Genomic DNA, 15,135 nt, shown 5'->3' on the forward strand with positions numbered 1-15,135 from the left:
CCTGGAGCTTTCAGTAGGGTGGGATTCAAGTTGCCTGCCTTAATGGAGGCATTTGGCCTCCAGCTTTTTCACCAGGTGACTATGAGTTCATCATGCAACTCGTGTCCTATCTGCCAACTCTACACCATTGTCCTAGTGTCTCACATGGCACTAAATGCCTGCGTTTAGGCAGATGCATTCTTCCCATGGTTCCTTAAGAGCTCTTAGATGGTTATAGCCTCATGAAAATACTTGTTCAAATACTGCATACTCCTTAGAGGCATAAGAGTGTGAAATATGTTTCCTTGGTCATGGTTCCCACTTCAGGAAGATACCGCTTTTATCTGTTTCTTTCTGCTTTTAAGTGCATGAACCTGAGGAGTGCCTATGTAATGTGCCCCAAGCAGTTGAAAGGTTGCATCTTAAAAGAAATTTCTGTGAGAAGTTTTATGAAAATGTCAGCTCAGCAATCAGACCCCATAAAATGTCAGTTATTAAGAACAAAACAGACCCCCCCCTCCACCCCACAGTCTTCTGCAACTCAAAGCAATGTAGTAGAACTTGCAAAGATCAGAGAAGGGTGACAAGGGAGATCAAAGCTCTGAAATTACTTCCATCTGAGGAACAGCTGAATAGCTTGGGGCACTTCATATTGGACAAGAGATAAATGGTGGGAGGAGAATACCACAGAGACCTTTAAAATCAGAAGTAGCAAAGGGAGAGTAAATAGAGAACAGTCTTGAGCATAGCATTTAAGCAGTGTAAACCTTCAGTTTGGAAATAGTTTGAGGGGTTCTTTCATTAATTAGTCCAGTGAGAGCTATGAAATACTGCTTTTGGTAGTCTTCCTGAACCACAAATTGCTAGAAGCTGAGAGAACATTCTGGAGAAGTGTCACTGCATGCTTCCCTCTTCTTGTGCACTTTCATGGGTGTATACCAGAGACGGAGTGCTCAGCTACGTGTATCTTTGCTCTGACCTCATGGTCATTCTTGCATGGCTTTGAAGCACAGTTAACTGCACATGAAAGAACTCTGAAGGACATAGGATTCTTTCTTGTACTTTCCACAGTGACCTTGTGGGCAGAAAATAATGACAGCCACACAAAAAAGTCACTGTAAAATTAATTTTCTTATATGTTGAGGTACCTTCATAAAGCACAGCATTCAATTGTATTCTCTCCCCAGCCAAGCAGAGTTGTTTCTAATGGTTTTTATGAGCTATAATGCTTCAACAATTAATTGTACAACTTGAAAGAATAGGGTTTGCCTTAATTTTTTTTTTTCATTAAGGTTATCCACTCCCACATTATTCCAGTGGTTAGATTAAGTTCTTAAAGGAAATTTTCCTTTAATTTTAGCCACCTGAATTTGCAGCGGGTCATTTTTTCTCATTTCCTCCTAATGGTAAATTTTGATCGCTTCATAGGTGCTCAGCAAACTGCTGTAGTGATAATAAGAGCAGCTTTATTTTGTCTTTCAGGTAGAACTGGTGCTTGATTAGAAAAAATTAAAATTTATTTAGGGTTGCACATTGCTTGTTGTGTTATGTGGTATTTGCTGGCTGTTGCAAAGGTTTAGTGGTTAGGTGCTGGTGAGTTTTTTTTCTTTTACCTTTAAATATTTGATTTGTGGAACACGTTTTGTAACAGTCCTGTGTCTGAATTTCACGTGTCTGAAATTTCACTGCAAGGAGAAACAATATGATGGGTAGTGAATAATTAAAGTATTCCAATTTCTTATGTTATGTGGAGTTTTAGAAAATGGCATGAAGCAGATCAGCACAAATTTAATCGTGGGATTTTTTTTAATGTCCTGCTTGGATAGGGAGATTGCATTTAATATGTTTATTAAATGATTTCCAGAACTGTTCGTCAGATGGCACAGGAGCAATTCTTTTTAATGGCTACCAGGTGTTGCATGGGACAGAGACCCCTCCTTTTCTTCATTACCTTGCTGTTTACTGTTCTAGGGGTAAGTTTAGAGAGGTAAAGGCTACAGTACAATGTGAATTTCTGTAAGAATAAGGCGGAATATCTGCAGGAAAAGGCAAATTGCTATTAACAGCAGTCACTAAAATACAGATTCCCTTTGACCTATAGGCAAGCAGCAGCACAGTAGATTTCCATTTGAGTTTGATGAGGGGGAAAGGGACTTTTTTGTGTGTTCTGATAAGAACATGAATAATGAGCTTTAATATAAGCATTTGATCTTCAGTGAATGCTAACCTTAAAGTAAAAATCATTAGCAGATCAGATAGATACTTACAGTTATTGCTGCCTTTTACAGGGCCTGCCAGGGCTTTTCAATTCTGCATGTTCATAGCTCTCATGAACATTTGATCACTTCATTGTTTGTTTCTCATTCGGGTATAGAAATTGCTACTAAAATTGCCCAGAAGCCATTCATTAACAGCTAAATGCAATTGTAAGCTTCTAAAAGGTTAAAAATTCCCTTACACTTTTCTTTCACATTTACTGACAGTTTTAGGGAAAATGTTAGCATTGTACAATAAGTAGAAGCATGTATGAGTTCTGTATCATTTGGTTTTGGTTTTCATAGAGTACTGCAAGAGAGAGAGCCAAGCATTCTGGAGACTACTTCACTCTCTTAAGACATCTTCTTAACTATGCTTACAACAGTAATATTAATGTACCCAATGCTGAAGTTCTTCTCAATAATGAAATTGACTGGCTTAAGAGGATTAGGGTAAGTTTTAGGATCAATTTATTTCCGACAATCAGCTTTTTGCTGCTTTGTTGTAAAGTACAGTCTTAAGCTTGGTAAATGTATATTATTTAGAGAATCCTAACTTTCTCTTAAATGGCAGGATGAAGTAAAAAGAACAGGGGAAACAGGTGTTGAGGAAACTATCTTAGAGGGTCACCTTGGAGTAACAAAAGAGTTGTTAGCATTCCAGACACCTGAGAAGAAATACCATATTGGTTGTGAAAAAGGAGGTGCTAATCTCATTAAAGTAAGTTCAAGTTTTTTGACCTATGGAGTTTTTGTTTGTTTGTTTACTATAAATAAGATGCAAAGATTCTTTTTACCTATGGTCTGTAACCATAAAAGGTCCCAATTTAACTGTTTGACAAGGGCTTCTACTTGGAGTTTAATGTTTTCTTTAAAAACAATTTTTTTAAAAATTGCATGTTTCACTCATAAGGGTGTTTAACATTCTCATTCTTTGGAACCACTGCATACGGAGCTGGTGTAACCTCACAAGCTGTTATTCCACGGCTCGGCAAACGTCACACAAGGATAGTGAGCTAGGTACAGGATAGTCCGGTACGGGGCTGCTTTCTTTCATTACCCCTGTATTGTCTTTTCTCCATGTGTTCTTAATTAGTGATATTAATGTTTATGGCAGGTTTGAACAAATTCGTGACATCTGAGCATCTCTAATCAGTTGTGTTTTCTTTGTACCTCTGATGTTATACAGCAGCAACGTTGGTTTTTTTCAGCACTAATTGATAAAGAGCTTTGTAAATAATACTGGTTTAGCAAAAGAAATTTTTACTAATCAGGAAGGCAGATTTATTTTTAACTTGCATTGGGGGGTGGGTTTGCAGGGAACTCCACTTTAGAATGGAGTTGTTATTTTCTAAATTTAAAAGCTTGTTATGGTGTTGGTCTCAGTTTTAACTCTTGGGCTTTTTTAAGTACTCCGGTTCTCAGACATTCATTTATATAATCACTCTTATTCTGTTATAAAATAGTGTGCATATCTATGGTAACAGGTGCTTTATTTTCTTTTGTTTTTTTTCAGGAATTGATAGATGATTTCATCTTTCCGGCATCCAATGTTTATCTACAATACATGAGAAATGGAGAATTGCCTGCTGAGCAGGCCATACCAGTCTGTAGTTCACCAGCTACTATTAATGCTGGCTTTGAGCTACTAGTTGCACTAGCAGTTGGATGTGTCCGAAATCTCAAACAGATAGTAGACACCTTGACTGAAATGTATTACATAGGTACAGCAATCACTAGTATGTAATATTTTTAATTATCTATTTTCTACTTTTTAATGTCTATATTATGTATAGGTTTTGTTTATATTATTAACTGAACTAGATGCTGAGTTTTTTTAGTTAGTGGTGTGTTTGTGGCTGCTTTTAATGGTACAAAATCGGGCTGTCAAAACCTGGAAAAGGTTGTCAGTGTAGCCTTTATTTGTTCTTCTTTATGCAGTAAATGTACTGACTTGCATTACATGATTGCATTCAAGTTTCAGTCCCAGTCACTTACGCAGTCTGACCCTTCCTACCCTGATCTCTGGCTACTTCCCTTTGTCCCTACCAGCTCCCAGGAACCTTATTCTGTCTGTATCTTCTCCTTTTGTCTCATCGTTTCAGGCTCTGCCTAACCAATCCCAGAACCTCATCAGGTATCTTCAGCTTAGTTTTAGTGCCAGTCTCTTGGTTGCTCACTTGTCATCATTGTTCACACACAGACACAGGTCCACTCTCCTCTTTCCCTTTTCAGTTCTGTACTCATTCTCTGCTTGTTATAGTCCTTTCTCAAATGTTTGTGTTCTCAGTTTTGGCCTTTTCTCAGCACAGCTCTGCACTTAAAGAACTTTCTCCTTCTCACTGGAGAAAGATTATAGCAATTACAGTATGTACAAACAAACTTAAAAATGTTAGTTGTTCAAAAGCCGATAGCCAAATGAAACTTGGGCTAGTTTTCACAAGAATGGCCAAAGGCTCATACTTAAAACAGATTTTGTTATAAATAAAAAGCATGTAAGACTTTCTTAAAAATGAACAAACACGAGTGTATTTTTTGCAGCCCTAAATGGGATGGTTAAACCATTTTGGCTGTTAATATTAACAGGAAAAGGAGAAAAAAACAGGAACAAACCAAGCAAACCCAAGCTTGTATGGGAAGAAAGGCTGGGAGAGTTGGGGTTGTTCAGCCTGGAGAAGAGGTTTCCAGGGAGATGTTATTGAGGCCTTTCAATACTTAAAGAGGGTTTATAAGAAAGCCAAAGAGAGACTTTTTACCAGAGCCTGTCATGATAGGACATGGGGCAATGGTTTTAAACTGAAAGAGGGTAGATTTAGATTGGACATAAGCAAGAAATTCTTTACAATGAGGGTGGTGAGACACTGGAACAGGTTGCCCAGAGAAGTTGTGGATGCCCATTGTTGGAAGTGTTCAGGGCCAGGTTGGGTGGGGCTTTGAGCAACCTGATCTACTGAAAGATGTCTTGCCCATGGCAGGCGTTTGGACTAGATGATCTTTAAAGGTCCCTTCCAGCCCAAACCATTCTGTGCTGTAATAGAATGTTTAAACTTCTAGAGTTTAGCAAAACTATAAGCAACTAGAAACAGTGCTCCATAGTGGGAATTGTTCACTGCCTCTCACAATGGCAGTGCTACTTGCCCAGTTGGTGGTATCAGTGAGTCATCTGAGGTTTTTCAGTAACTTCCTGTTCGGTTTCATCTCAAATGACTAAAAGAAAATAGCAGCTTTATGGTTTTTCCCCCTGCCTCATCATTTTTTCTTCACCCTTTTCTGTTGGGAACTAGTGTATTTCTTATCACTTCACAATTTGAAGGATTTTATGGCATTTCCTTCCACTCAAATACTTGATAAGCACAATAGAACGCCAGATCTCTGTGGTATGTCAGACAGAAGAGAGAACACATATATGAACTGTGCATGCTATGTGTTTCATATACCAAGTAAAGCTTGCTTGTAAACATGCATGCTCTCTTCCTTTTACATCAGAATTCTTTGTGTTAAAACCATGGAACAATAGGTTAGTGTAGGAGACCTGTGATCATAAATGTACTCAGAAAAGATGGGAGAGGTCTGAGGGAGAAGACTCAGGAGAAAATAATCTACTGCAAGTCATATAGATAGCATTATCTAAAACTGTTTCCCATCCTGGCAAGGAAAAGTGAGGCATAAGTGAAATATTGTCATTTTTAAAGGATTATAAATTTGTGGAAGGCTTATAAATTGGTTATATATTCCAGATTCATTCAACTGAAATCTTCAGCGAAGAAATTTGCTGGTACTGAGGGAAGACTTCTGTTTGATACATAAATAGGCTGATTTTTTTTCTGGCCATGTTTTTAGTTACGCAATAGAAAAAAAATGGTGTAATGTTAACATTACAGATAGAACTATTGTTCATAGAAGTTGTGCTCATTTTAGCAATTAAGTTTTCTGGTGGAACACTTGTTTTATTAAACTCACTGTGATACAGGTTAATACTAATTTTATGCAACTGCCCTTTGTACTGCATTGATGGTCTAAGTCTTTTATAACAAAACAGTTTCCTAATCACATTCTCCTATTTTCTTTTAGCTTGTGAAGCGCTTACGGAATGGGAGTATCTACCACCTGTTGGGCCTCGACCACCAAAGGGATTTGTAGGACTAAAAAATGCTGGTGCCACTTGTTACATGAATTCTGTCATTCAGCAGCTGTACATGATTCCAGCCATCAGGAATGGGATTCTTGCAATTGAAGGCACAGGCAGTGATGTAGATGATGACATGTCTGGGGATGAAAAGCAGGACAATGAGGTAAATTTAATTACGTAGAACTTGCTTATCTTCAAAAATAGAATTATTTTTTGTGAAAAAGTTGTAACAAATTTAGGTTGCTAATTACTTTGCTTTCCACTTCTAGCAGTGGGGACGATAGCATAATATTTCTTACTTTAATAGGCTCACTGCCAGAAAGGCAGTACAAAAGATCCAAGTAGCAGGGTTTGCAGTCTCCCTCCTCATGGATTTGTACTTGAAAGCACGGCACACCACTTCTGCCACCAGAAATTATTAATGCATACAAAACCATTATTTCTTTCCTCAGATGAGAATATGAAACACCTGAGATTAAGTTAAACAAGGGATACAACTAACTGTGAGGTAGCTACATATCAAAGTTGATTGCACAAATTTTCTTCTGCTTTTCAGAGCAATGTTGACCCACGAGATGACGTGTTTGGTTATCCACATCAGTATGAAGACAAACCAGCACTGAGTAAAACAGAAGATAGAAAAGAGTACAATATTGGAGTTCTGAGGCATCTCCAAGTAATTTTTGGTCATTTAGCAGCTTCCAGGCTACAGTACTATGTACCAAGAGGGTTTTGGAAGCAATTTAGGTAAATAGAAAATTTAGTATTGATGGCTGTTCACTGGAGCACTGAAATGCAAAAAAACTAATCATAGTAGAAGAAATGGTAGTGGTGTTAAGCGTAAATTAGCAGAACTTGTGCAGCACTGTTCTTGTTATCTTACCTGTTCACCATTCTTTAGAAGTCTTAATAAACCAAAGTCTACAGCAAGATGATTATTTTGAATGCTAGTGGTTCTTGACCTTGACATTCAAACTTTGAATTAAATGTGGCATTATACACAAAAGCTTGGTTTTACTTACCAGTAAGCGTCAGGGGCCAGAGTAACAGTTGGTGTACTATACCACAAACCAATAAATAGTTTTGCCCAGTAAGAAGGAGGGATTAATAGCTTGAATAATATTTTCTTAGAAAATAAATTGTTGGTGAACAAAACAACAGATATTTGACAAGAGTGTGCTTTTGTTTTCAGACTTTGGGGTGAACCTGTAAATCTACGTGAACAGCATGATGCTTTAGAATTTTTTAACTCCTTGGTGGACAGCCTAGATGAAGCTTTAAAAGCTTTGGGCCATCCAGCAATGTTAAGTAAAGTTTTAGGAGGGTCCTTTGCTGATCAGAAGATTTGTCAAGGATGCCCACATCGGTAAGTGTTTAAAATTCTCCTTTCTTATAGAAAAAGAACCTGTGTTTGTATCTTTATAAAAGTGACTAAAGAGTCAAGAGTGGGGTTTTTGCATGGTTTGGGGTTGTTTTTTTTTAAAGCTAATAAAATTTGCTACCTTATTTTCTACAGCCTAACATTAATTTGTCTTCAAGTGCCTTGAAATACTTACTATTGCTTCTACTTAGCAGATTGTATGTGAAGCATTGTGTATTGATCAGGGGAGGAAGAGATACAGCTTTTTTCATGTTAAAGGCGAAAACAACTTAGGGACCAAATGCAATGTATAAAATTTTAAGACGTGGCCAACAGCTGTTGCTGTCTTCTGTCTTCCATGGTGTGTGGATAGAGCTAACCCAAGCATGAATCTTTAATTCCAATGAGTAAAACTCTGTTCATACTCATTGTGTAAGCTGTAATTAAGGAGAATGGCATAGAAAGTTTATCTTAAGATTTCTGCTGTATTTTTAATTAACTTAAAATGTGAATACTGAAATTCAGCTTCATATGGGGTATGTAAAAAAAAACACCCACACCAAATCAGACTCAGTCTGTAGCCTACTGTCTTGATGGTGGTGATCAATGACAAATGTTTAGTTGAAAGAATAGAATTAGTCATTGTACAGCTGTACTTCTCTAGACTTTTTCTTCTGTATCCCTTTTGAGGTGGATGATTAGAATTGCGTGCAAGATTCAAGATGGCCTAATAAGGGACTTGTTCTTTTTTGATAGTTTGCTTTTATTATTGCGTTAAATTTTTTTATCACTAACAGTTGGTCTTCACACTGTTCAAGACATCTTTCAGATCACATGTGATTCTTAAACAACATGGATCTCTCTGCACATTACCATTGTAAATTCTCTTTGTTGTGAAAGTTGAAGATTTACTGTTATCCTTCAGTTAGCATTTAAAATACAGGAAAAAAACATTGATACAAACAGATTTAAATGTGGTAATCTTTCAAATTCAGTTGAGCTCATGTGTGAATTAGAAAAACTTATAAGTGGAACATCTTAAGTTTCATGGGTTAAAATATGTGACCAGAAGTAAGTTGAAATATTGCAAGATAAAATGAAAGCACTGATTTTATCTGCAATGGGTAATTAAATGGAAGATACAGATGTGAAGCAATGTGAGTTACCATTCATTCCTGATATTATCTACTGTTGTGAAGTACTACCTGTCTTTTTGGAGCTCTGCTGGATTTGCATAATTGTACTTCTTAATAAAAATGTTACCCTGCTTGTAGTTTAGGGAGGAGAAAAGTGATGATAAACTAAACCATTGGGTTGGGGTATGACAGATTAACAGCCTTTCCAAATTTGTAAATTAATAATAGATGAATGGATATTACTGTTTTGGTTGAAGTGTTTCTAAATATTTATTCACTGTTATAAAAACCTTTGTATGCTTGATTGCATATCAGAGAAACAAGCCCTGCAGGGTTATGTTGGAATAGATGCACCTTTTTAAATTTATTCATCACTTCTTTATCTTTTTTTTTTTAAAAAAAAAAGTTTCCAAGATGTCTTAACTGGTTGTGTCTCAAGCATTGCTGGTTCATTACTAGGAATCTAAAGGTTATATCAGGACACAGTAAATCAAAGCCAGTCATAAATATGCAAAGTGGTTTTATGAAGACAGCTATTCAGGTTTTATCAGCTAGAAAAATAAAAAGGCACTTTTTTCTGTCTTTTTTTATTTTTTTAACTGTTGTCTTTAGGTACGGTACAATATTTGTGTTTATCAGTCTAATTCCTGACAATAGAGGTGAGCAATGGAAGAAGTACTCTACTTTGCTACCTGTGCTTCTCCACTTAGCCAGGAGTCTGTCACGCTACTTTAGCTGCTTTAGAAACAAGATGTACTAAAACATTCACCTTCCACGATCTTTTCAGTGAACTTGAGACATACAAGTCATTTCTATGATCTTCATAGAATAAAAATAGTTAGTGCAGATCCTGTAATATAATTGTAGGGAGACTACGATAAAAAATAGTTCAGTTCTTTTGTTACTGCTTAACTCCTTTTGACAGAAGTTGACATCAAATGCTGAATAAAACTTTTGCAGTAAGGTGCTGTATAGCACCTGTAAAACGTAAGTGTTGAGCACATTTCTACCTTTCTCTTACATCTGTCTGTTCATCGGTAGGTACGAATGCGAGGAATCCTTCACAACTCTGAATGTAGATATAAGAAATCACCAAAACCTTCTTGATTCTTTGGAACAGTATGTCAAAGGAGATTTATTGGAAGGTGCAAATGCATATCATTGTGAAAAATGCAACAAGAAGGTACTGATTCTTTACATCACAGTTGTACACAGATTTAATATGATAGCCATACTAAGTTCAGTCTTAACTTTTTTTCCCTGAATATGAACTATCCTTTAATTACTGAATTTGGTTGTTGATAAGAGTATATGAATGGAAACTTAAGAGCTGATAACGGTTTGTGTCCTTTTTTAGGTTGATACAGTGAAACGCTTGTTGATTAAGAAGTTGCCTCCAGTTCTTGCAATCCAGTTGAAACGATTTGACTATGACTGGGAAAGGGAATGTGCAATCAAATTCAATGATTATTTTGAATTTCCACGAGAGCTGGACATGGAGCCTTACACAGTGGCAGGTGTGGCTAAATTGGAAGGAGATGATGTAAATCCTGAAAATCAGATAATACAAAATGAACAGTCAGAAAATGAACACTCTGGGAGCACGAAATACAGGCTTGTTGGAGTACTTGTACACAGTGGCCAGGCCAGTGGTGGACACTATTACTCTTACATTATCCAGAGGAATGGTGGAGATGGTGAGAAAAATCGGTGGTATAAATTTGATGACGGAGATGTGACCGAGTGTAAAATGGATGATGATGAAGAAATGAAAAACCAGTGTTTTGGTGGAGAATACATGGGGGAAGTGTTTGATCATATGATGAAGCGCATGTCCTACAGACGACAGAAGAGATGGTGGAATGCTTACATTCTTTTTTATGAACGTATGGACACAATAGACAAAGACAATGAACTAATAAAATATATTTCAGAACTCGCTATCACCACTAAACCCCATCAGATTAAAATGCCATCAGCCATTGAACGAAGCGTACGGAAGCAGAATGTGCAGTTCATGCATAATCGTATGCAGTATAGCCTAGAATATTTCCAGTTCATAAAGAAGTTGCTTACGTGTAATAGTGTCTACTTAAATCCTCCTCCAGGTTAGTATGTTGGTGCAATAATTACGAATAATTTATTGCAAGAAGAATTGTGATTTATGTTCCCAAGGATTTGTCTAGCCAGTGAAAATTTTGTGCATTCTGCTTTGAATACTCTTTCTTGACTTCTGCAGTTAAACATCTGTTGTTGAGTTGTTCATCAGTGGTAACATGCCAGAATATTTAGCAAAAGGTCCTTTGATAAACTATCAACTGTTATTCAGCTTATGTGCTAAGTCATGTTAAAATACTGTGGGCTGTTCTGCTGAAGACAGTTCTCAAAGGTGAGATGCTGAATTTTGGAAAATCAGGCATGTGTTAGCCCCCGGTACTTGTTACTGTCTTAGACCTTACATTTTTAACTGATACATTACAGAAGCTAGAGGCTGTTTTGATCAAGTTTTCTGTTAAAATGGGAACACAGTGTCAGAATAGTAATCTGGAATCAGTTAAATTATTAAAAATAAGTTGCTTTTACTTTGTCTTCATGTGACTATTTTGTTGTTTTGGTTTTTTTTTTTCTTTAGGACAAGATCATCTGTTGCCTGAAGCAGAAGAAATAACTATGATTAGTATTCAGCTTGCTGCTAGATTTCTCTTCACCACAGGATTTCATACAAAGAAAATAGTCCGTGGCCCTGCTAGTGATTGGTATCCTGTCTTTTAAAAACAATTACAGTTCTGGGAGTTTGATGTCTGTTAAAAGATCCCTGTTATAATCATATGGCAATAAAAGGTGTTAGTGGTCTGTCCCATTTTTGCCCCTCCCCCAAATACATGGTCATGGTGCACATGAAAGCAAGGGGAAAATTGAGCAGAAAATACTGGGAAGAAACTGAACCTTAAAATAAGCTGCTGAGCTTGAACAGCTTCAAAATTAATTTTTAAACAGAGTTTAAATCTACCTTTTTTCTGTCTTTTAAAAAAGAATAAAGGAGTAGAATCTATCGATAGTGCAAAACTAATAAGCTATGTATTCTGACTTTTAATTCAGAATGGTTTGTTCATGATTTGAGTAGTTATAAACAAAGGTCTTTTCAACCCATTTTTGTAGCTCATGTTTGTATTCTGTTTCTGAAACATGTATCTAATCTTTTAAAGTCTGTTAGCAGAGTGCTTTATGTACCTTGCTATGGGACCTGTAATTTAAATCTGTAGTATAACAAACAGTGCAATCTTATTCATAGCACAACAGCATTTTAGTCTTTAAGCTAGGTTATTCTGTGTTGGGGAGAGGAGTGTGGGTTACTACTGGTAGAATTAGAGAAAGAATCTAGTATTCATGATGATCAGTAGTTTACCAGCTACTAGGAAGCGGTTGTGTAATACATGGTGAATATGTACGTCAAGTTTTTCTCCAATATCAACTTTCAGAGTAGCCAAGTTACTCCTGATACTTCAGGAGATCATGAGGAGTTCAAATATTGCTGCAGGAAGGGGGACAGTTCCACAGAATCCTCTCTGGAACAGATATTTTACTTTTTTAGGATTTGGGGGTTTTCAGATCTTTTAAATAAGAATATACATTCCTGATGGGTTACATATTTAGTTACCTGTCTTATACACAGCTCATAAAATCCACCTCACATTCCCCGCTGCTCACCCTCACCCTCTGTTCCAATATAGAGGGAATGATGACTGCAAATTTAGGACCTGCACTGAGTAGTAGTTTGGGAGTTAGGAGATGTAACCCTGTCTTAGTTCTTATAAGTAAAATAGAAGTAAATGAGTAAGATAGAAGTACAGTTAATTGTAAGGTTTTTAATTGAAGTATGTTTTTAATTTGCGATTGCTAGTAACAGAGTATCATTAGGAACTACAGTTTGCCTGATCGTAATAATTTTGTGAGTAAAAATGTTTGGGGATCACGTTTAAACATGTATTTTCTTCAAATTCTGCAAAAAAAGGTCTGCCAAAATTCATTAATGTCTACATTTGATCATAATCTCTCATTTGTGTCGTCTTCTATTTCAGGTATGATGCATTATGCATCCTTCTTCGTCACAGCAAGAATGTACGCTTTTGGTTTGCACACAACGTCCTTTTTAATGTTTCAAACCGGTTCTCTGAGTATCTTTTGGAATGCCCTAGTGCTGAAGTGAGGGGTGCATTTGCAAAACTTATAGTATTTATTGCACATTTTTCATTGCAAGACGGACCATGTCCTTCACCTTTTGCGTCTCCTGGACCTTCCAGTCAGGTATTTAATTTTCTAACTAAAAGCTTTTGAAACTTATTCTTCTTCATTAGAAGCATTTAATGTAAAGTAGGTTCTGGAGTAGATGCATCAGTGTTGGCAGGAAAGCTGTACAGTCCATTTTGCACTACATACATCATGTTAACTTAACCAGTTTGTGTGAGAGCTGCTGTCAGAGCAGTTCAGTTTTCTCTCATTTGTAAATCACTGTGAAGACTAAGTAGTGAGAACTTTGAGTTGAGTTGCAAGTGTGAAATCTGCAAAATAAAAGTAGTGGCTTATAATAAAGTAATATGTAGGGGAGTGAACCTTTGGTTTTAATTTAGAACTTAAAAAAAAAAAGGAAAACCTGACAAAACAAAAACAAGGCAAACAAAACCCATGAAAACATGCAGGAGTTCCCTAAGTTTTCTTTCCTTCTATCCTGCAACACTGAAATTATCAAAAATTGTAACTTGGCATAGGAGTATATAGTTAATTGCCTAATATTATACGCCTAGAACTGACAAAAAAAAAACAACACAACCCCAAAATCTTAACGTAATATGTGTAATAACAATGTTTTTGTTTAGACTGTGTTAAAATTTGAAAGATCAATCTTTTCCGAGCCTTTGTTTTGTCATATTTTTAATGTCCACAGTAGGATATTTTTATTTGTATTGTTCCACTTACCTTCTCAGAATGTATTCATTACTGTATCCAGCAAAATAATTTGTATTAAGTTAAAGGTACATATGCTTTGACAGTGTTTTGTTTCATGAGGTATTTGAGGTACACCTGTAGAGGTGATTTGGTTGTCTGTCTTAATCTACGAAGTTCACAGTGGAACTTCATGTGCTTTTGTGAGTATTTAAGCCTAGATGCTGTTGGAGAAAAAGTTCAGTTAAAAGCTTCTTTACTTTCATAATTTCTTGGACTTATATAGTATTTAGTGATAGGAGTCTTATTCCCTGTATGTCTGTCTGTCTTTGTGTAAGATACAGAAGACTAACCAGCAGCTAGTATTTTGGAGCTTGTATGAATTCTGTACCTTTTAACCAATTCTATTTTCTGCCATGGTAGAAAGTATAGCCTCAATAAAGATTAGATAAGTGCTACCACTAATATTAAAACTTTTTTTGTTATAGGCTTATGATAACTTAAGTTTAAGTGATCACTTACTGAGAGCGGTACTAAATCTTCTAAGAAGGGAAGTATCCGAACATGGGCGCCATTTGCAGCAGTATTTCAATCTGTTTGTGATGTATGCCAATCTAGGTAAGCAAATTACACACACTCTTCCTGATGACACTGTAATAAACTGTTTTTTATTAATGAACCAGTTACACAGGTAACAGCAGGAGAATCCAGTTCTTCAGCCTCAGGCAGATTGTTGTCATTAAATGCCATATAAATGCTCTCTAGAGCATCTGTGTTCCTCCAGTTTGGAGTTTGGGGCTTTAGTCTTAAATGCCATCCTTGGAAGATTAACATGAGAATCTTGGAGCAATAAGAGTGTGTCATTCTGAGAGGGTGTGGGGATGAAAAAATGGCAAGAGAGATGATGCTTTGCTCAGGGCTCCCTTTGCCGGGAGGTAATGAGATCCAAGAAGCATGTGGGGCTGTCAACTGCTTTGAGCCTGAAGAAGTTGAGGAAGATAAAAGTTCAAAAAAGAGAAAGATGCATGATTCTCCTTTATGGAAACGTCAATATAGATGGTCATGCTTTGTATATTCCAACTGTGCCAGTTCAACGTTAATGTATTTAGTTCACCTTTGAAGTTCACAGCTATGAATGCAAAATACTAACTCATGTCTTCCCTTTAAAGACTCTTTGGGAGGCTGAGAAAATAGCTCAGTCTGTATATGTTCTTAGACATCATTGCTTGCCAGAATGCTTTCACCATAGACATGGTAAAGGAACACAAGACTTGGGAAATTCCACTGTATACTTATAGAGTATTGTAGTTCCTCCAAGGTAAACAGGCAAGAAAA

The 15,135-nt window shown here is 36.6% G+C and overlaps 1 protein-coding gene across 2 annotated transcripts in view; it reads left to right on the forward strand.

The window, feature by feature from the left end:
• USP9X (ubiquitin specific peptidase 9 X-linked) overlaps window positions 1-15,135 on the forward strand; it is a 103,717-nt gene that overhangs the window by 76,817 nt on the left and 11,765 nt on the right. Inside the window, exons 27-38 of one of the 2 annotated variants that reach the window (XM_075098254.1) lie at window positions 1,844-1,952; window positions 2,541-2,687; window positions 2,809-2,955; window positions 3,751-3,973; window positions 6,306-6,526; window positions 6,920-7,110; window positions 7,556-7,729; window positions 9,901-10,042; window positions 10,217-10,967; window positions 11,492-11,615; window positions 12,939-13,164; window positions 14,289-14,418. In XM_075098254.1, the coding sequence (XP_074954355.1) occupies window positions 1,844-1,952; window positions 2,541-2,687; window positions 2,809-2,955; window positions 3,751-3,973; window positions 6,306-6,526; window positions 6,920-7,110; window positions 7,556-7,729; window positions 9,901-10,042; window positions 10,217-10,967; window positions 11,492-11,615; window positions 12,939-13,164; window positions 14,289-14,418 (2,585 nt within the window). The remainder of the gene's footprint in view (window positions 1-1,843; window positions 1,953-2,540; window positions 2,688-2,808; window positions 2,956-3,750; window positions 3,974-6,305; window positions 6,527-6,919; window positions 7,111-7,555; window positions 7,730-9,900; window positions 10,043-10,216; window positions 10,968-11,491; window positions 11,616-12,938; window positions 13,165-14,288; window positions 14,419-15,135) is intronic. The other variant, XM_075098261.1, reaches the window with a different exon arrangement.

The sequence above is a fragment of the Phalacrocorax aristotelis genome, chromosome 1 (genome assembly GCF_949628215.1).
Source record: "Phalacrocorax aristotelis chromosome 1, bGulAri2.1, whole genome shotgun sequence".
NCBI lineage: Eukaryota > Metazoa > Chordata > Aves > Suliformes > Phalacrocoracidae > Phalacrocorax > Phalacrocorax aristotelis.